At 35.4% G+C, this 23,712-nt stretch overlaps 1 protein-coding gene across 2 annotated transcripts in view; it reads left to right on the top strand.

Annotated features, from left to right (window-relative positions):
- The window catches only part of LOC149777685 (protein O-mannosyl-transferase 1-like), a 72,705-nt gene that overhangs the window by 3,632 nt on the left and 45,361 nt on the right, over positions 1–23,712 (top strand). For both annotated transcript variants that reach the window (XM_089938728.1, XM_089938729.1), the window contains exons 2-8: positions 3,625–3,682; positions 6,156–6,331; positions 10,901–11,004; positions 11,592–11,654; positions 16,864–17,010; positions 20,574–20,682; positions 22,035–22,100. In XM_089938728.1, coding sequence (XP_089794854.1) covers positions 3,629–3,682; positions 6,156–6,331; positions 10,901–11,004; positions 11,592–11,654; positions 16,864–17,010; positions 20,574–20,682; positions 22,035–22,100 — 719 coding nt within the window. In that variant the 5' untranslated portion in view covers positions 3,625–3,628. The remainder of the gene's footprint in view (positions 1–3,624; positions 3,683–6,155; positions 6,332–10,900; positions 11,005–11,591; positions 11,655–16,863; positions 17,011–20,573; positions 20,683–22,034; positions 22,101–23,712) is intronic.

The following is a 23,712-nucleotide window of genomic DNA, read 5'->3' as shown; positions in this document are numbered from 1 at the left end:
AATTATTCATCATTGACCCTTTAGTTTTGAGGAACTCAGTGTGCTTTGATATTTTTTTAAACCATATATTTCAGTCTGTGCAAAACTTCATACTATTACTTAAAAGATTTGCACAACCACAGAATAAATAAGGAAAATCATAACATTGTCACCATATGGACCATGACTTTGCTTTATTGCACCCCTAAAAAGTAACTTTTAGTAATTTAAAAATACTTTCAATAGTTTTAATTATTTTCGTATTGATGGAGCTTCTTTTGAAGCAGAGACTTGCCATCCCAACTGAACTTTGTCAAGGATACTTTTTTGTCATATTTCATATTAAACCTTTATTACTCAAAATTGTGTGTAATCTTTGAATAGAGTTTACTTAGGCATGAGGGACATTTGCAATTGACTTGAGACAGTCAGTTTTTTTTTATATGCAAGATATTTGCAGTTTCATCTCCTACCTCCACTTTATAACTGATTGCTCTGCTACATAAAAGCTGGGGCCCCGAGTGGCTGAGTGGTCTAAAGCGCTCTCTGTTATGGATCACTGCCATCTCACCTCTGTCTGCGTGGGTTCAAGTCTAGGATTCGGCCAATCTGGTTATGTGAGAAAGATTCCCAGTAGCTTCTTGTAGGTCGGTGGTTGTTCCCGGGGTTTTTTCCCGGGTTCTTCCTCCACCATTAATACTGGCTGCCATGCGTAGCCTAACGTGTGCTGAAAAATGACATTAAAGCCCACAACAGCAACAGCAACATAAAAAGCTTAGTCAGCTAAATTACCTTTAAATTAATAGTTTACTCCATTTTGATATTTCCTAGAGCTCATAAAAACACAATATTATTAAATTGAATTCCAATTTTCAGTAATCATATCTTTTTACTTTATTTTCTGTTCCTTTATTATGCTTTTTTGGTTGGATTTTGTTGATTTTTGGTTCATTTTATTTCATCTCCATTCAGTTTTATGTTGATTTTAACTCCGTTCATTTAGGCATATTCAACATCAGCCTTTCAGTAACTTCCCCCCATTATGACCTAATTATGTTACCAAGAAAATTGAAAGTACATTAGAAAACAAAAGACTTACTTGTGAATGTCCTATATATTTATAAAAATGAAACTATTTGGTGATCCTTGTTTTAATTCTATAAGCGTATTATTTTATGTTAGAATCTTATAGCTGAAAGGCATACCCATTTATAGCTGCAAGGAAACTTTGTTACATTGCAACATCCATTAACGAACAAACAAAAAAGAAAAATAAATTGAAGTGTAGATTACACTTAGGAAAAGATGGGAGAGTTCTGCAGATTTGTATACATTTCTTAATTAGGGATTCCAGTGAAAACCCATTTTACTACTACCATTGAAAACCCATTTTACTACTGTGACTACCAATGAAAACTGATTTTCCTGCTACCAATGAAAACCCCTTTTACTACTACCAATGAAAACCCATGTTACTACTGTTAATACCAATGAAAACCCATTTTACTACTACCAATGAAAACTCATTTTACTACTGTTACTACCAATGAAAACCCATTTTACTACAACCAATAAAAACTAATTTTACTACTGTTACTACCAATGAAATCCCATTTTACTACTGTTATTACCAAATGAAAATCGATTTTACTACTGTTATCATCAGAGAAAACCCATTTTACTACTGTTGCTACCAATGAAATCCCATTTTACTACTGTTATTACCAATGAAAACCCATTATACTAATGTTGCTATCAATGAAAACCCATTTTGCTACTGTTATTACCAATGAAAACCCATTATACTAATGTTACTATCAATGAAAACCCATTATACTACTGTTATTACCAATTAAAACCCATTATACTAATGTTATTACCAATGAAAACCCATTATACTAATGTTATTACCAATGAAAACTCATTATACTAATGTTATTGCCAATGAAAACTCATTATACTAATGTTATTACCAATGAAAACTTATTATACTAATGTTATTACCAATGAAAACCCATTTTACTACTGTTATTACCAATGAAAACCCATTATAGTAATGTTACTATCAATGAAAACCCATTATACTACTGTTATTACCAAAGAAAACCCATTATACTAATGTTATTACCAATGAAAACTCATTATACTAATGTTATTACCAATGAAAACTCATTATACTAATGTTACTATCAATGAAAACCCATTTTACTAATGTTACTATCAATGAAAACCCATTATAGTAATGTTACTATCAACAAAAACCCATTATACTACTGTTATTACCAATGAAAACTCATTATACTAATGTTGTTACCAATGAAAACTCATTATACTAATGTTACTATCAATGAAAACCCATTTTCCTACTGTTATTACCAATGAAACCCCATTATGCTACTGTTATTACCAACAAAAACCCATTATGCTACTGTTATTACCAACGAAAACCCATTATACTACTGTTATTACCAATGAAAACTCATTATACTAATGTTACTATCAATGAAAACCCATTTTCCTACTGTTATTACCAATGAAACCCCATTATGCTACTGTTATTACCAACAAAAACCCATTATGCTACTGCTATTACCAACAAAAACCCATTATGCTACTGATACTTTCAATGAAAACTCATTTTGTTGCTATAACTAATGCTACTGCTTTTACTGTTATGTTATGGGGGGCCCGGAGTGGCTGAGTGGTCTCAAGGGCTCTCTGTTATGGATCACTGCCATCTCACCTCTGTCTGCATGGTTTTGAGTCTCAGGTTCAGCCATTGTGGGTACATAAGAAAGCTTGCCAGCAGGTTCTTGTGGGTTGGTGGTTCTTTCCTGGGTTTTCCCGGGTTCTTCATCCACCATTTATGTTGGCCACCATGTGTAGCCTATCTTGTGCTGAAAAATAGCATTAAACCCTACAACAACAATTGTTATATTATATGTTTTATATATGTTAGTAAATCCTTTGTAAAGTTATGGTACATCATTCCATGAATAATCTTGCCTCACTATATTTTATGGGAACTTCACCATATGTTAGGAGAGAATACTAATGATGTAATGGGAACTTCACCATATGTTAGGAGAGAATACTAATGATGTATTGTGAACTTCACCATATGTTAGGAGAGAATACTAATGATGTAATGGGAACTTCACCATATGTTAGGAGAGAATACTAATGATGTATTGTGAACTTCACCATATGTTAGGAGAGAATACTAATGATGTATTGGGAACTTCACCATATGTTAGGAGAGAATGCTAATGATGTATTGGGAACTTCACCATATGTTAGGAAAGAATACTAATGATGTATTGGGAACTTCACCATATGTTAGGAGAGAATACTAATGATGTAATGGGAACTTCACCATATGTTAGGAGAGAATACTAATGTTGTATTGGGAACTTCACCATATGTTAGGAGAGAATACTAATGATGTATTGGGAACTTCACCATATGTTAGGAGAGAATACTAACTTTATATTGTGAACTTCACCATATGTTAGGATAGAATACTAACTTTATATTGTGAACTTCACCATATGTCTGGAGAGATTACTAATGGGAACTTAAGTTATATGTTATATTGTCATATTCTGTTTGTGTCTTCAGTATGTTTTGTTTTTGTCATTTTAGCAAGATGGAAGGACAAAAAGATCAGAGTGAACAGGATGGAGATGCAGAGGCAGAGAAGGTTTATCAGCATAGTATAAGAGATTTGGCTGTATGGGAGTGTTGTCTCTGTGGGAGTGTTGTCTGTATGGGAGTGTTGTCTGTGTGGGAAGATGGGAGTGTTGTCTGTATGGGAGGATGGGAGTGTTGTCTGTATGGGAGGATGGGAGTATTGTCTGTATGGGAGGATGGGAGTATTGTCTGTATGGGAGTGTTGTCTGTTTGGGAGTGTTGTCTATGTGGAATGATGGGAGTATTGTCTGTATGGTAGGATGGGAGTGTTGTGAGTATGGGAGTGTTGTCTGTATGGGAGTATTGTCTCTATGGGAAGATGGGAGTGTTGCCTGTATGTGAGTGTTGTCTGTTTGGGAGTATGGGAGTGTTGTCTGTATGTGAGTGTTGTCTGTTTGGGAGTATGGGAGTGTTGTCTCTATGGGAGGATGGGAGTGTTGTCTGTATGCGAGTGTTGTCTGTTTGGGAGTATTGTCTGTATGGTAGTGTTGTTTGTATGGGAATATGGGAGTGAAGTATGTATGTGAATATTGGCGTGTTGTTTGGCAATAGGTATGTTATCTGTAGGGGAGTATAGGAGTGTTGCCTGTATGGGGATATAGGAGTGTGTCTGTATGCAAGTATAGGAGTGTTATTAATGTGATGATATAGGAGTGTACATAAATACTGTTAATGTCTTGATAGAACATCAGGCATCTTTGTCACTGGTATACATAAATACTGTTAATGTCTTGATAGAACATCAGGCATCTTTGTCACTGGTATACATAAATACTGTTAATGTCTTGATAGAACATTGGGTATCTTTGTCACTGATATGCATAAATACTGATAATGTCTTGATAGAACATTGGGTATCTTTGTCACTGATATACATAAATACTGTTAATGTCTTGATAGAACATTGGGTATCTTTGTCACTGATATGCATAAATACTGTTAATGTCTTGATAGAACATCAGGCATCTTTGTCACTGATATGCATAAATACTGTTAATGTCTTGATAGAACATCAGGCATCTTTGTCACTGGTATACATAAATACTGTTAATGTCTTGATAGAACATCAGGCATCTTTGTCACTGATATGCATAAATACTGTTAATGTCTTGATAGAACATCGGGCATCTTTGTCACTGATATGCATAAATACTGATAATGTCTTGATAGAACATCAGGCATTTTTGTCACTGATATGCATAAATACTGTTAATGTCTTGATAGAACATTGGGTATCTTTGTCACTGATATGGATAAATACTGTTAATGTCTTGATAGAACATTGGGTATCTTTGTCACTGATATGCATAAATACTGTTAATGTCTTGATAGAACATCAGGCATCTTTGTCACTGGTATACATAAATACTGTTAATGTCTTGATAGAACATTGGGTATCTTTGTCACTGATATGCATAAATACTGTTAATGTCTTGATAGAACATTGGGTATCTTTGTCACTGATATACATAAATACTGTTAATGTCTTGATAGAACATTGGGTATCTTTGTCACTGATATGCATAAATACTGTTAATGTCTTGATAGAACATCAGGCATCTTTGTCACTGATATGCATAAATACTGTTAATGTCTTGATAGAACATCAGGCATCTTTGTCACTGGTATACATAAATACTGTTAATGTCTTGATAGAACATCAGGCATCTTTGTCACTGATATGCATAAATACTGTTAATGTCTTGATAGAACATCGGGCATCTTTGTCACTGATATGCATAAATACTGATAATGTCTTGATAGAACATCAGGCATCTTTGTCACTGATATGCATAAATACTGTTAATGTCTTGATAGAACATCGGGCATCTTTGTCACTGATATGCATAAATACTGATAATGTCTTGATAGAACATTGGGTATCTTTGTCACTGATATGGATAAATACTGTTAATGTCTTGATAGAACATTGGGTATCTTTGTCACTGATATGCATAAATACTGTTAATGTCTTGATAGAACATCAGGCATCTTTGTCACTGGTATACATAAATACTGTTAATGTCTTGATAGAACATTGGGTATCTTTGTCACTGATATGCATAAATACTGTTAATGTCTTGATAGAACATTGGGTATCTTTGTCACTGATATGCATAAATACTGATAATGTCTTGATAGAACATCAGGCATCTTTGTCACTGATATGCATAAATACTGTTAATGTCTTGATAGAACATCAGGCATCTTTGTCACTGATATGCATAAATACTGTTAATGTCTTGATAGAACATCAGGCATCTTTGTCACTGATATGCATAAATACTGTTAATGTCTTGATAGAACATCAGGCATCTTTGTCACTGATATGCATAAATACTGTTAATGTCTTGATAGAACATCAGGCATCTTTGTCACTGATATGCATAAATGCATTAAACTTTTTATATAAATTTGTAAAATGAAAAAGGACAGGACAAAATTCAAAATGGAAATAATAGAAAAATATATGTTTAAATCAGAATGATGAGATGGAGGAGAAAGAAGTGAAAGGAAGACAGCTACCAAGTGTTACAACAGTGAGGAGAAAGTCCAAGCCATTTTCTGTCCAGTTCGAGCTCGACTTTATGCAATGTGCACTCTTCCTAGGGTCACTCTTTAGTCGGACCTGGCAGCTGGGATTGCCTAGGGCTGTAGTGTGAGTAAATTATTATGTACTGTGATTACGGTTGGGCTGTAGTGTGAATAAATCATTGTGTATTGGGATAACACAGGACTGTAGTGTGAGTAAACTGTCATTACTGGGATCACTTTGTAGCAGGAAATGGTAGGATTACCATGGGTGTAGTATAAGTAAATCTTCCTGTACATGGATCACTGAGCAGCAGGATGGGATGGGATAGGTGGGATTACTCAGGGCTGTAGTGTAGGTAAAGCTTTGTGTATTGGGATTACACATTACACACTTCATATACTGGGATTGGGGGGCCCCGAGTGGCCGAGTGGTCTAAAGCGCTCACCGTTACGGATCACTGCCATCTCACCTCTGTCTGCGTGAGTTCGAGTCTCAGGCTCGGCTAACGTTGGTACGTGAGAAAACCTGTCAGTAGTTTTTCGTGGGTCGGTGGTTCTTCCCAGGGTTTTCCAGGGTTCTTCCTCCACCAATTGTACTGACCACCATATATAGCCTATCTTGTGCTGAAAAATGGCGTTAAACCATACAACAACAACAACATATACTGGGATTGCTGTGCATCAGAGGGAGGCAGCTGGGATTATCTAGGGCTAAAGTGTTAGTTAAGCTTCATGTACTGGGATCACTGTGCAACAGAGGGAGGCATCTGGAATTATCCAGGGTTGAAGTGTTAGTTAACCTTCATGTACTGGGATCACTGTGCAGCAGAGGGAGGCATCTGGAATTATCCAGGGTTGAAGTGTTAGTTAACCTTCATGTACTGGGATCACTGTGCAGCAGAAAGAATCAGGATGACAAAAGGCTGTAATGTAAATATATCTCGGTGTACAGAGATTGCTGTGTAGCAGGACATGGCGGTTTGATTTACATAGGGCTTAAATGTAATTAATTTAATGTACTGGGATCACTGCAGCAGGACCTAGCTGCTGGAGGTACCAAGGGGTGTTGTATATGTAAACATTCATGTTCTGAGATAACTGTGCAGCAGAACCTGGTATCAGAGATTACACAGGGCTTATGTACTGGAACTACCCATAACTATAGTGTGAGTAAACCTTTGTGTTCTGGGATTATCCAGGGCTGTACTGTGAGTAAACCTATGTGTATTGGATTATCCAGGGCTGTACTGTGAGTAAACCTATGTGTATTGTGATTATCCAGGCCTGTACTGTGAGTAAACCTATGTGTATTGGGATTATCCAGGGCTGTACTGTAGTAAATCTTTGTTTACTGGGATTATCAATGGCTAGAGGACTTGGCAGCTGGGTTTGCACAATGTTCAAGTGTAATTAACCTTAATTTACTGGGACCACTGCACAGGAGATCCTGAACACTAGGTTTACACAGGGCTTTAGTTTGAAACAATATTTATATAGATGTGGCCATGTTTCATGATGAAAGTAAAGGGACCTAATATAAATAGATTTCTATCATACTTGGTTGATATGTCTTTCTTTTTTATTAATCAAGATTTATTAGGCATTGTACTAAGCAGCCTAGTTGGTACAAATCCTTTAGGCTCATGACATAGTACAGATCCTTTGGGCTTGTGGTCTGGTGCTGATCCTTTGGTCTTGTGGTCTGGTGCTGATCCTTTGGTCTTGTGGTATAGTACAGATCTTTTGGTCCTGTGGTATAGTGCAGATCCTTTGGTCTTGTGGTATAGTGCATATTATTTGGTCTTGTGGTATAGTGCAGATCCTTTGGTCTTGTGATATAGTGCAGATCCTTTGATCTTGTGGTATAGTGCAGATTTTTGATCTTGTAGTATAGATCAGTTCCTTTTGTCTTATGGTGCTGATCCTTGGGTCTTGTGGTCTGCTGCTGATCCTTTGGTCTTGTGGTCTGGTGCTGATCCTTTGGTCTTGTGGTTTGCTGAAGATCTTTTGGTCTTATGGTCTGGTGCTGATCCTTTGGTCTTGTGGTTTGGTGCTGATCCTTTGGTTTTGTGGTCTGGTGCAAATCTTTTGGTCTTGTGGTATAGTGCAGATCCTTTGGTCTTGAGGCATAGTGCAGATCCTTTGGTCATGTGGACTGGTGCTGATCCTTTGGTCTTGTGGTATAGTGCAGATGCTTTGGTCTTGTGGTCTGGTGCAAATCCTTTGGTATTATGGTCTGGTCCAAATCCTTTGGGCTTGTGGTTAGTACAGATCCTTTGGTCTTGTGGTCTGGTGCAAATTCTTTGGTGTTATGGTCTCGTCCAAATCCTTTGGTGTTATGGGCTTGTCCAAATCCTTTGGTCTTGTGGTTAGTGCAAATCCTTTGGTGTTATGGGCTGGTCCAAATCCTTTGGTCTTGTATAGTGCTGATCCTTTGGTCTTGTGGTCTGGTGATGATCCTTTGGTCTTGTGGTCTGGTGCTGATCTTTTGGTCTTGTGGTCTACTGCAAATCCTTTGGTCTTGTGGTATAGTGCAGGGCCTTTGGTCTTGTGGTATAGTGCAGATCGTTTGGTCTAGTGGTATAGTACAGATCCTTTGGTCTTGTGGTGTAGTGCAGATCTTTTGGTCTTGTAGTATAGATCAGTTCCTTTTGTCTTATGGTCCGGTGCTGATCCTTTGGTCTTGTGGTCTGCTGCTGATCCTTTGGTCTTGTGGTCTGGTGCTAATCCTTTGGTCTTGTGGTCTGCTGCAGATCCTTTGGTCTTATGGTCTGGTGCTGATCCTTTGGTCTTGTGGTTTGGTGCTGATCTTTTGGTTTTGTGGTCTGGTGCAAATCTTTTGGTCTTGTGGTATAGTACAGATCCTTTGGTCTTGAGGCATAGTGCAGATCCTTTGGTCTTGTGGTCTGGTGCTGATCCTTTGGTCTTGTGGTATAGTGCAGATCCTTTGGTCTTGTGGTTTGGTGCAAATCCTTTGGTGTTATGGTCTCGTCCAAATCCTTTGGTCTTGTGGTTAGTGCAAATCCTTTGGTCTTGTGGTCTAATGCAAATCATTTGGTCTTGTGGTTTAGTGCAAATCCTTTGGTGTTATGGGCAGGTCCAAATCCTTTGTTCTTGTGGTTAGTGCAAATCCTTTGGTGTTATGGGCTGGTCCAAATCATTTGGTCTTGTGGTTAGTGCAAATCCTTTGGTCTTGTGGTCTGGTGCAAATCCTTTGGTCTTATGGTTTCGTGCAAATCATTTGGTGTTATGGTCTAGTCCAAATCCTTTGGTCTTGTGGTTAGTGCAAATTCTTTGGTCTTATGGTCTGGTGCAGATCCTTTGGTCTTGTGGTACAGTGCAGATCCTTTGGTCTTGTGGTCTGTTGCAAATCCTTTGGTGTTATGGTCTGGTCCAAATCCTTTGGTCTTGTGGTTTAGTGCAGACCTTTGGTCTTGTGGCTTAGTGCTGATCCTTTGATCTTGTGGTTTGATGCAAATCCTTTGGTCTTGTATAGTGATGATCCTTTGGTCTTGTGGTCTGGTGCTAATCCTTTGGTCTTGTGGTCTGCTGCAAATCCTTTGGTCTTGTGGTATAGTGCAGATCCTTTGGTCTTGTGGTATAGTGCTGGTCCTTTGGTCTTGTGGTATAGTGCAAATCCTTTGGTCTTGTGGTTTAGTGCAGATCCTTTGATCTTGAGGTCTGATGCAAATCTTTTGGTCTTGTATAGTGCTGATCCTTTGGTCTTGTGGTCTGGTGCTGATTCTTTGGTCTTGTGGTATGCATGTCTAGACTGATTTCAGTTCTTGAGTGGAGGATCTATACTTTGCAAAATGTCCTCTTTTAGAGTATAAGAGACCAATGGTAAAAGTTTAATTTTCTAAATGTTACTTGTTATGGGGAAAGAAATACACTTTTATTATAAAGCCTTTATGGTCCATTCAACATGTTTTGTTTATTTTGGTAGAAGTTATATGTAATTTAAATAAATTACTCTCATTTTGTTGTAAAGTTATCTGAGTCACAGTTTTCTACTGAAGTTAATAAAGTTCAAACCCTTTTGGCTGAAGTTGAGTTGCCATTTAGTGAAGTTCAAACCTTTTTGGCTTAAGTTGTGTTGCCATTCAATAAAGTTCAAACCCTTTTAGCTGAAGTTGAGTTGCCATTTAGTGAAGTTCAAGTATTACGCGTGTTGATCACTCATAAAATAACAATTAAAGTTGATTGTGAACATAACAACAAAATGTGTATTGGGGCCCATAAATGAAATAAAATTTTATTATATGATTACGTGTTCCTCAGATAGAACATGTTTATGATACTCTTTTGATTTCTCAAAAATTTGGAGAATTTATCTCTTGAAAAACAGAATCCAGACTTTAATGAGCAAAATATCAGTTGTTTTTAAAGAGGTGGCAAAACACACAAGTTCAGAAGACTATAAAGTGTTCTTACATTTGACCAATATAATATGGGACAAGACACCTCTGTATAAATAAATGGCAACATTATGATCGCAAGTACTTCATACGGATATGATTAATTACAGTACATCATTTTGATGATTCTTTTATAGATATCAGATTCAGCATTGTTAGTAAAATGTTTACGACAGATTACCAACTGAATATGATATTCCAGTGTTTGAGGTACCATGTTTGTTGGCCAGTATTTTGCTAGCTGCTGCCAAGTACTCTTTTTGTTTGTTTCTCAGCTTTGATGAACTTCATTTTGCCAAGTTTGTAACTTTGTACCTGAAGGGAATTTTCTTCTTTGATGTTCATCCACCCCTGGGGAAGCTCCTACTAGCTCTGGCAGGTAGGTGTCAAAAATAACTTTCTTTCTTGCCAAGATCTTAAATTTTCGTGGCATTTTTGTAATGTGGTTCTGATTACATTTGGATTAAAGTTCTTATTGCCTTTATCAATTCACCAAATAAAAAATACAAGACCGCCTTAAAAACAAAATTTGTGTTGTAACTTGTTTTCTTAAGCAAATGGTAAATTGCTTGTATTCTGAAGAATAGATGTGGTAGATGTTCATTATGTTAATTTAATAACAATTTAGGTTTATTCAGCCATGTGTTTTTAAAACAAAGTAAGAGTTTTTAATCTTATTTAAGTTAAGTTTACTCGTCTGGAAATGTACTGTTGCTATGCAATCAGATTTTGACGGTTTGTAAATTTATTTGTTAGACAGATTTATTTTTGTAATGAAATGACTCATCAGGTTACATGTACCAGGTAAAATAGAATTTTTTTGGGAACCCACCTTCAATTTATTAACATTATTTTCAAGAAATAGATAATCTTTTAAAATAATTGAATAAAGGACAAAAAGTTCCATTGAATTACATGAGAAATTACCTAGCAATTATTTAATGATTTTTTTCTGTCATTTTTCAGGAGATTACACTGGTTTTGATCCACGGCTAGAGACTGACATTAATTTCGACAGAATTGGAGCAGGTATTTGCCAGAAAAGGATCTTTACAAGAATCTTCAGATAGATTTTTGAGAAAAACAGTGAATCTTAATATAAATGGTATTTAAAAACAGTTCTGAAAAAAATATGAAAATGATTAATATAAAGAAAGTTTAAAAAATTAGCAATAAAACATAGATGACAGCAATTCCAACTAGCAGGTGTGCAGTATAATGCCAAAGATTGTATCTCATAAAATTAGTCATTGTTCTAATAAAATTGTTGTGTTGTATTTCATAAAATTAGTCTTTGTATTCATTAAAAGGAAAACAAATAAATAAAAATTATAGAGATCACTGTTACTAGTGATTGAAAATGGAATCTTCACATTAAGAAATATAAACCAAGGCAAATCACACTTTAGGTCAATTAAGACTTAACTTACCATCTTGCCCACATAATGTGAAGGGCAGATCCTAATTTAGGCCCATTAAGACACAACATCATCATGCCCACATAATGTGAAGGGCAAATTCTAATTTAGGCCCATTAAGACACAACATCATCTTGCCCACATAATGTCAAGGGCAAATCCTAATTTAGGCCCATTAAGACACATCATCTTGCCCACATAATGTGAATGGCAAATCCTAAATTAGGTCCATTAAGATACAACATCATCTTGCCCACATAATGTGAAGGGCAGATCCTAATTTAGGCCCATTAAGACACAACATCATCTTGCCCACATAATGTGAAGGGCAGATCCTAATTTAGGCCCATTAAGACACAACATCATCATGCCCACATAATGTGAAGGGCAAATTCTAATTTAGGCCCATTAAGACACAACATCATCTTGCCCACATAATGTCAAGGGCAAATTCTAATTTAGGCCCATTAAGACACATCATCTTGCCCACATAATGTGAATGGCAAATCCTAAATTAGGTCCATTAAGATACAACATCATCTTGCCCACATAATGTGAAGGGCAGATCCTAATTTAGGCCCATTAAGACACAACATCATCTTGCCCACATAATTTGAAGGGCAGATCCTAATTTAAGCCCATTAAGACACAACATCATCTTGCCTACATAATGTGAAGGGCAAATCCTAATTTAAGCCCATTAAGATACAACATCATCTTGCTGACATAATGTGAAGGGCAAATCCTAATTTAGGCCCATTAAGACACAACATCATCTTGCCCACATAATGTGAAGGGCAAATCCTAATTTAGGCCCATTAAGACACAACATCATCTTGCCCACATAATGTGAAGGGCAAATCCTAATTTAAGCCCATTAAGATACAACATCATCTTGCTGACATAATGTGAAGGGCAAATCCTAATTTAGGCCCATTAAGACACAACATCATCTTGCCTACATAATGTGAAGGGCAAATCCTAATTTAGGCCCATTAAGACACAACATCATCATGCCCACATAATGTGAAGGGCAAATCCTAATTTAGGCCCATTAAGACACAACATCATCATGCCCACATAATGTGAAGGGCAAATCCTAATTTAAGCCCATTAAGACACAACATCATCTTGCCCACATAATGTGAAGGGCAAATCCTAATTTAGGCCCATTAAGACACAACATCATCTTGCCCACATAATGTGAAGGGCAAATCCTAATTTAGGCCCATTAAGACACAACATCATCTTGCCTACATAATGTGAAGGGCAAATCCTAATTTAGGCCCATTAAGACACAACATCATCATGCCCACATAATGTGAAGGGCAAATCCTAATTTAGGCCCATTAAGACACAACATCATCATGCCCACATAATGTGAAGGGCAAATCCTAATTTAAGCCCATTAAGACACAACATCATCTTGCCCACATAATGTGAAGGGCAAATCCTAATTTAGGCCCATTAAGACACAACATCATCTTGCCCACATAATGTGAAGGGCAAATCCTAATTTAGGCCCATTAAGACACAACATCATCTTGCCCACATAATGTGAAGGGCAAATCCTAATTTAAGCCCATTAAGATACAACATCATCTTGCTGACATAATGTGAAGGGCAAATCCTAATTTAGGCCCATTAAGACACAACATCATCTTGCCCACATAATGTGAAGGGCAAATCCTAATTTAGGTCCATTAAGACACAACATCATCTTGCCCACATAATGTGAAGGGCAAATCCTAATTTAAGCCCATTAAGATACAACATCATCTTGCTGACATAATGTGAAGGGCAAATCCTAATTTAGGCCCATTAAGACACAACATCATCTTGCCCACATAATGTGAAGGGCAAATCCTAATTTAGGCCCATTAAGACACAACATCATCTTGCCCACATAATGTGAAGGGCAAATCCTAATTTAAGCCCATTAAGATACAACATCATCTTGCTGACATAATGTGAAGGGCAAATCCTAATTTAGGCCCATTAAGACACAACATCATCTTGCTGACATAATGTGAAGGGCAAATCCTAATTTAGGCCCATTAAGACACAACATCATCTTGCCTACATAATGTGAAGGGCAAATCCTAATTTAGGCCCATTAAGACACAACATCATCATGCCCACATAATGTGAAGGGCAAATCCTAATTTAAGCCCATTAAGACACAACATCATCTTGCCCACATAATGTGAAGGGCAAATCCTAATTTAGGCCCATTAAGACACAACATCATCTTGCCCACATAATGTGAAGGGCAAATCCTAATTTAGGCCCATTAAGACACAACATCATCTTGCCCACATAATGTGAAGGGCAAATCCTAATTTAAGCCCATTAAGATACAACATCATCTTGCTGACATAATGTGAAGGGCAAATCCTAATTTAGGCCCATTAAGACACAACATCATCATGCCCACATAATGTGAAGGGCAAATCCTAATTTAAGCCCATTAAGACACAACATCATCTTGCCCACATAATGTGAAGGGCAAATCCTAATTTAGGCCCATTAAGACACAACATCATCTTGCTGACATAATGTGAAGGGCAAATCCTAATTTAGGCCCATTAAGACACAACATCATCTTGCCCACATAATGTGAAGGGCAAATCCTAATTTAAGCCCATTAAGATACAACATCATCTTGCTGACATAATGTGAAGGGCAAATCCTAATTTAGGCCCATTAAGACACAACATCATCTTGCCCACATAATGTGAAGGGCAAATCCTAATTTAGGCCCATTAAGACACAACATCATCTTGCTGACATAATGTGAAGGGCAAATCCTAATTTAGGCCCATTAAGACACAACATCATCTTGCCCACATAATGTGAAGGGCAAATCCTAATTTAGGCCCATTAAGACACAACATCATCTTGCCTACATAATGTGAAGGGCAAGTCCTAATTTAAGCCCATTAAGACACAACATCATCTTGCCCACATAATGTGAAGGGCAAATCCTAATTTAGGCCCATTAAGACACAACATCATCTTGCTGACATAATGTGAAGGGCAAATCCTAATTTAGGCCCATTAAGACACATCATCATCTTGCACATATAGTGGGATAGAACTAGATTTAAGAATTTTTTTAAAAACATTTGCAGACCATGCTTGTACATTTGGGGTCCCCTCATTCCCAATTATTACAGGATGAGGTGCCAGGTTTATTACATCCCATTCCTACTACATACCAGGAAGTGTTATTTTCGTACACAATAAATCATTTTGGAAGCCCTTAAAACCAAAATAGATTGGGAAACAGATTAATCCATTTTTACAGCTGTCTGAAAGAACATTGCAAAATTCCCTGCTGTATTTGACCAAAGAAAATAGAACTAACAGAAGTAGCCAGATTCCTTATACTTTAAATGATAATTACAAATTTAATTCCCATGTAACCATCAAAGATGGGAACGCTGGTTTCCACAACTATTAATTGCAACTGCTGAATCGGTATAAAACCAATTGATACATTTTAAAAAATTAGTTGTCAAATTGTTTCTGAAGCTTTTATTTTCATTGATGTTGATGCATGGTGTATGATTTAATAAATGACAGATTTATGATTTAATAAATGACAGATGTATGATTTAATAAATGACAGATGTGTGATTTAATAAATGACAGATGTGTGATTTAATAAATGACAGATGTATGATTTAATAAATGACAGATGTGTGATTTAATAAATGACAGATGTGTGATTTAATAAATGACAGATGTGTGATTTAATAAATGACAGATGTATGATTTAATAAATGACAGATGTGTGATTTAATAAATGACAGATGTGTGATTTAATAAATGACAGATGTATGATTTAATAAATGACAGATGTATGATTTAATAAATGACAGATGTGTGATTTAATAAATGACAGATGTGTGATTTAATAAATGACAGATTTATGATTTAATAAATGACAGGTGTATGATTTAATAAATGACAGATGTGTGATTTAATAAATGACAGATGTATGATTTAATAAATGACAGATGTATGATTTAATAAATGACAGATGTATGATTTAATAAATGACAGATTTATGATTTAATAAATGACAGATGTATGATTTAATAAATGACAGATGTATGATTTAATAAATGACAGATGTGTGATTTAATAAATGACAGATGTATGATTTAATAAATGACAGATGTATGATTTAATAAATGACAGATGTGTGACTTAATAAATGACAGATGTATGATTTAATAAATGACAGATGTGTGATTTAATAAATGACAGATGTATAAATTCATATTTTTGAACCATGAGAGTTTTGTAGACATTCAACATAACCAGTCTGAGCAAGAAGATATTGGGACAGCTATTTCATTTAGGTCAATGGTTCTCAACCTGTTCCAGTATGAAGACCCCTTTTTAACTTTCCCCCCAAAATTAATGTCCCTCCCCATGCTAACAGTTGTACATTTAAGCTCCACTGAAATATCCCCATGGCCTACAGGTTGGAAACCATGGATTTTGACCCATTTTATTATCAACCTTGCATCAGGGACATGTGGCCTTTTAGTAAAAGAGTTAGCTGTGTAGTGGATAAATGTGTTGTATTAAATATAGCAAGGACAGAGATGAGTAACTATTAAACTTACCTAGAGATGAATGCTTGTAAAAAAATTCCTAAACCTTACTTACTTTTCTTGATTTTTTTTCTACTATAAAATTACTAAGTCAAGTAAATCGCATTAATAGTTTTATCAGCAACTAATTTATTAAGTTACTTGTTATTTACAATATTATCTGAGGCCATTTTTTCATCAATCATCTAGGATATTCGCCTGACTTTCCTGTCTACCAGTTGCGACTGGTCCCAGCAGTTCTGGGAAGTGCAGTTGTCCCCCTTGTTTACCAGATAGCAGCAGAACTAGGATTGTCACGCTGGGCTGCTCTGGTTGCTGGAGCTTTCATTCTGCTGGGTAAGAGCTGTGCCACTTGTTTCGAAGAATTATCTTCCCTTTTTTGTAGTTATTTCCACTTGTATTTCAAATAGCAGCATTGCCAAGATCGTCATGCTTTTTCACTGACAGCTGGCTTGTACATGTGTTCTGACAAGAGTTATGTCCCCACTTTCATTGCTATTACCTTGCCACTATCCATTATCTGCAAGATACATCAAAGTCAGAATTGCTTCACTACATGTGTTTGAAAAGTTGTTTGTATTAGTGGATTAATGTCATGTGTGTTAGAGTTGTTTCCCTTGGCTAACACAGCTGCAAACATAGATCACTATCCGATTTGTTACATTTCAAAAATCTGCCTTAGAAAAATCAGTAATGAACTAAAGGAATCATTGATGCAATTATGACTTCATGCTTCATGTGACATAGTTACAATTAAAGCTTCCATTTCAGTAATTAATTGACATAGTTATGATGAAAACATTCATTTCAATAATTCATGTGACATAGTTGCGATGAAAACTTACATTTCAATAATTCTTGTGACTTAGTCAAAATGAAAACTTCCATTTGAATAATCGAGTGATTAAATTGTTTAAATTTTGTTAAAATAGGGACAGTAGTCTTGTATTTGTATTTAAGGATCTTAGAGTATTAAAATAGGAACAGCAGTCTTGTACACAAGGATCTTGTGTTGAATTAGACATAACAGTCTTGTATACAAGGATCTTGAGTTAGTTGAAATAGACTAAACAGTCTTGTACACAAGGATCTTGTGTTGAAATAGACAAAACAGTCTTGTACACAAGGATCTTGTGTTGAATTAGACATAACAGACTTGTATACAAGGATATTGTGTTGAATTAGACATAACAGTCTTGTATACAAGGATCTTGTGTTGAAATAGACATAACAGTCTTGTATACAAGGATCTTGTGTTAGTTGAAATAGACTAAACAGTCTTGTACACAAGGATCTTGTGTTAGTTGAAATAGACAAAAGAGTCTTGTACACAAGGATCTTGTGTTTAAATAGACATAACAGTCTTGTATACAGTGATTTTGTGTTGAAATAAACAAAAGAGTCTTGTACACAAGGATCTTGTGTTGAAATAGAAATAAAAGTCTTGTACACAAGGATCTTGTGTTAAAATAGACAAAACAGTCTTGTACACAAAGGATGTTGTGTTGAAATAGACAAAACAGTCTTGTATACAAGGTTTTGTTTGGTGTTGAAATAGACATAACAGTCTTGTACACAATGATTTTGTGTTGAAATAAACAAAACAGTCTTGTACACAATGATCTTGTGTTGAAATAGACAAAACAGTCTTGTACACAAGGATCTTGTGTTGAAATAGACAAAACAGTCTTGTATATAATGATCTTGTGTTGAAATAGAAATAACAGTCTTGTACACAAGGATCTTGTGCTGAAATAGACAAAACAGTCTTGTACACAAGGATCTTGTGTTGAAATAGACAAAGCAGTCTTGTACACAAGGATCTTGTGTTGAAATAGACAAAGCAGTCTTGTACACAAGGATCTTGTTGTGTCAAAATAGGAACAGTGGTCTTCTAAATAAGGAACTTCTGATGTTAAAATAGACAAAACAGTGTTGTACACAAGGATTTTGTGTTGAAATAGACATAATAGCATAGCTGCCAACCCTCACGAATTAGGTGTGAATTTCATGACTTTTTCAGCGATTCACGGATTCACGCCGCAAGCCAAAAATTCACAAATTCTCCAATCCTCAATTATTTTAAATCTTTAATAAAGTAAGCGATTTCCCATTAAGCGCTAGTCGTGATATTCGTAGTTGCTGAAACGGTCCGGTACTGCTGGTCACGATATTAGTAGATCTACAATCGATTAGTACAGTTGGCCTGGTAGCAAGCATTTTAGTCTATTATAATCTCTATGTATAAGAGTAGTTTTACAAATGCTTTTGAGAGAAACTGGGGTCTAACCGGAATTTAGCTCCGCGCATGCATCACCAACACTGATTTGAGTTACCGTTCAGCATCGCATGTAAGATCTTGAAAATGTCTTTACCACCAAGGAAAAAGAAATGTATTACTCAAAAAAGTGAAGTTTAATTTGGAATATATCAAAAATTGGCCGTGCATTCTGCAATTAAACGTTGATATTCATCATGCTTTTTACACTCAGTGTGCCATTGCAGAGACGATGTGAGGAAGCATGTCGGTTGCAAAAAACACATAGAAGTTGGGAAAATTAAGAATTCGCAGATTTCAGCTCTGGAATATTTTAAACCATTGGCGGAAACCTGCAGGCTACCAACACTGAAGCATTATTTGTGAGTTTTCTTGTCAAACACAATCTACCTCTACCGGACTCAAAAATCGCTTCCAAATTTTTCAGTGGAAGAACCAAAAATGCTGCAGCTCCTGTGCATTCCTCACAGCAACAGTGACAGTGAAAGAGTATTTTTTTAGTGAGGAAAAATAAGACAGACTTTAGGGCCTCCTTAGCTGCAGAAAATTTGTCAGCAATTTTAGTCACCAAGATCAACCAGCAGGCAAAAAGTCGGAACTGTTTAGAAAACATATTTACGATCAAACAGTTGAGAAAGTTCAAGTCTGCCATAGTATCATGTCTTGATAAATAAATATTTCAGCATATTAGTAGTGTTTTATTTTTATTTTGCGAACTTGATATAGTGTAGTATTGACGGTCAGTGTCGATGGAGTTATTGTCATGGTATTTTTCACGAATTCATGTCCAAATTCACGACTTTTTATCCCTATTTTCACTAATTGTGAGCCTGGAAGGTTGGCAGCTATGTAACAGTCTTGTATACAATGATCTTGGAGTGTTAAAATATATAAAACAGTCTTGTGGGTGTTAAATAGAAACAGCCTTGTATACAGTGATCTTGGGGTGTTAAAGTATATAAAAAAGTCTTGTGGGTGTTAAATAGAAACAGTCTTGTATACAGTGATCTTGGGGTGTTAAAGTAGATAAAAAAAAAGTCTTGTGGGTGTTAAATAGAAACAGTCTTGTATACAATGATCTTGGGGTGTTAAAATAGAAACAACAGTTGAGTCTTCAAAGATCTTCTGGTATTAGAATAGGAACCATCTTGTATACAAGGACCTGGGGATGTTAAAATATATAAGTATATTTGGAGTTAAAATAGACACAACAGTATCTGATGACCCAATGGTGTTCTTTTTATTCTGTTGCAAATATCCATTTTACTGGCAACATAAAAGTCAATATTGATATCACAAATGTACTTAAATGCTCCACTGTATGACTTCTGCTGCCTGATTTATTTTCAATCTTTATTTCTGTCACAGCTTACACATGCAGTTTATTCTTTCCTTTAAGATAACAACCTGCTGGTTCAGTCTACATTCATTTCCTACCTTTTAAGATAATGCTCCACTATTTCAGACAAGGTTAATTTTCTTTCTTTAAGATAACACCATGCAGGTTCAGTCAAGGCTTATATTCATTCTTTAAGATAACACCATGCAGGTTCAATCAAAATTAATTTCCTTTAAGATAACACCATGCAGATTCAATCAAGGTTCATTTTCTTTCTTTAAGATAATGCCCTGCTGGTTCAGTCAAGGTTCATGCTTATGGAAGGAATGCTGTTGTTCTTCTTGTGTCTGTCCATTCTCAGTCTGCTTAAATTCCGTAATCTGGGACACAGGTATGTCGTATTAAATTCAGTAACCTGAGAAACAGGTATATCATTTTAAATTCAGTAACGTAGGACACAGGTATGTCATTTTAAATTCAGTAACCTGAGACACAGGTATGTCATGTTAACTTTCATAACCTAGGACACAGGTATGTCATATTAAATTCTGTAACCTGGGACACAGGTATGTCATCTTAAATTCAGTAACCTGGGACACAGGTCATGTTAAACTACTTCTGCTTCTGTTTTTACCTACTACAACTGCTGTCAATAATATCACAACAAGTACTAAAGGTAGCACCATTACTATTACTGCCACCACCAATAACGTCACTGATAGAGGTGCCACAACCAGCACTATCACATATGTATCTGAGTCAGTCATGCATGTATTTGTATCAGTCACAAATGTATCTGTATCAGCCATGCATATATTTGTATCAGTCTTGTATGTATCTAAATCAGCATTGTGTAATGGGGGTTCAAAGGAGACGGAAAACAAGTTGTATGGTTACATAACTTTACTGATCTGTAGAAATATGAACATTTTTCAGTTTCATGGTGCCATGAGAGAGAATGGACAAACAGTCCTTTCTTTTTCATCGCAAATGGCACACAGTCATACAAAACTTTGTTTTATTACAATGGCACACAGTCATACAAAACTTTGTTTTATTACAATGGCACACAATCATACAAAACTTTGTTTTATTACAATGGCACACAATCATACAAAACATTGTTTTAATACAATTTAAGATGTATTTGAATGGTGTATAAAATATTAAATGCAATGGTTGAAAAACTGTTTGCAGTATCATAATGAACGTGTAATATAAATGTTCTACTTTAATTATCAACAGTGATATTCCAAGCTGTACAAAGCATAACAAAATATAATATTAAATAAGGATAACAATTATGAAAATGTTATTGTTCATTTAAGAATTAATATTAATGAAAAATAACACAAGGTAACATACCTTTACAAATATGAAAATTTGTCATTTTCATGGCAGCAAATGGCAATCTATGATGCAGGTAAAGCTTGCACATGCAACTAGAGTGAAGATAATATCTGTTTGGCATGTTTAGCATTGCTGGAACTAAAAGTTTGCTAGAACTAAAAGTGGATTTGTACAGGTATACACTCCGAATGACTAACTGTTACATCGCATTACCCAACAAAGCACAAGTGCAGTCATTTTCTGCAAGAAAACATTATTAAAGGAAATAATTTTGGATGTTCTGCCTATGTATTTATCACAGAGTTGGTTCATATATATGCTTGTTTGTTGTGGTATGCATGAACAGCCAGTTATCCATGTTGAATTATAAACATTTTCCTTTGTATTTTGCAGGGAGTTTTCATTACAGTGGTGGTTATGGTTAGCTATCACAGGATTATCATTCACCTGTACTCTCAGGTAGGATGCACATTGTGTTCTTTTTTTTTGTTTTGGTCTAAATTGCCTTATCCAACCACAAATATTATTGATTCTTCATTGTTTAACTTTCGGTACATGTTATTCATCTGGTTAGAATGTCACTGATTTTGCAAGGGGGCCAGTCCAGCAGTATTTACTGTAAATTTTAACCATGAGTGTCACATGATAAAATTTGTTTTCTTCCATCGGATTGTTTCTGTTTCAGATCTGTGATATCTAGTATAGATTAAATAAATACAGAATGGTTCTTTTATGCTGAACTGCTTGCAGATGGGGAATCTTCGTATGATACTGTGTATCTGTTGTTACAAGTCTATGCTCTTAAAATAAGTAACAGAAAAGAGTGAAAGACAACACACTTTGTAAAATGTAACAAATAATTTATTTCCCTAGAATTAAGAGTGAAAATGGTAGAAAAGAACTTAAAAAATTGCAAATTAAATCCCAAAAATAATCCAGGAATTACAGCCACAAGTCCTAGTAATTTTAAGTCCTGAATAAAATTCAGTAAAAGTACAGAAAAAATCCCAAAACTTAAGTTGATGACGTTTCTGTGATAGCTATTAAAGTGTTGATGTGTCAGCAGTCTTTTGTTGAATAAAAGAAATATAATTCCAGGTTTGAATTCAGTATAAATTCCAGTGAATGTCTATCCAAGAATTTTATCAGAGCACTTTTGTATTTCCAGAGAAAATAATCACTTGAATTCAATAACTTCAACAAAAAAAGATTCCAGCCCGAAATAAATAAAAATACTGGTCACAACGTATAATACAACTTGAAAGTGCTAGATGTTAAAGCACGAATGACCAAGTCCTCACAATCATAAGATTATATAGTTCTCTACTTAACCTCAGGTCACAATTAGCATTTCTGTAAAAAAAATTACCTTATGGAAAATAACCTTATAGAATGATCCTGATGTTGACAGGACAATAACCTGGGTTATGTATAATTCACTTAGGAAACTCCAAAACTTTGACCCAAATAAACATTTACTTCTGTTAATAATGATCCTGATATCAAACCCATGCACAGAGAGAATAAATTAGCTATGTATTAGTTGTTTACATAAAATAAAATTTTAAAAAAAGTCAGTCAGGTCAAGCAGAAAAGAACTCAATTTTTAACAAGGTCAAGTCCAGTGTACAATGTTACTTTACAATAGCATAAAATAAAATTTTAAAAAAAGTCAGTCAGGTCAAGCAGAAAAGAACTCAATTTTTAACAAGGTCAAGTCCAGCGTACAATATTACTTTACAATAGCATAAAATAAAATTTAAAAAAAAAACAACAAAAAAACAATTAAATTAAATTTACATAACAGTATCTGTCCTTTGATACATCCATCCACCTGCCCAGAGAAGCATGATTGCACAAAATCCGCTTATTGTGGACAAACAATATTTGTAAGCATTTTAGTATCTTTATGGCAAAGAAGTGTTTACACACATTTCAGTGTCAGAATGCAGTAGAAACCAATTTTTATTAACATTTAAGATTCAGAATGCACCGCAGAGAAGTTTTACATATATTTCATTATCAGAATACACTATGCAGAAGTTTTACATACATTTCATTATCAGAATGC

Source organism: Sinohyriopsis cumingii, chromosome 17 (genome assembly GCF_028554795.1).
Source record: "Sinohyriopsis cumingii isolate HCF-2022 chromosome 17, ASM2855479v2, whole genome shotgun sequence".
In the NCBI taxonomy this organism is placed as follows: Eukaryota; Metazoa; Mollusca; class Bivalvia; order Unionida; family Unionidae; genus Sinohyriopsis; species Sinohyriopsis cumingii.
The sequence above is the reverse complement of the archived record's forward strand: the minus strand, read 5'-3'. Positions and strand labels throughout refer to the sequence as shown.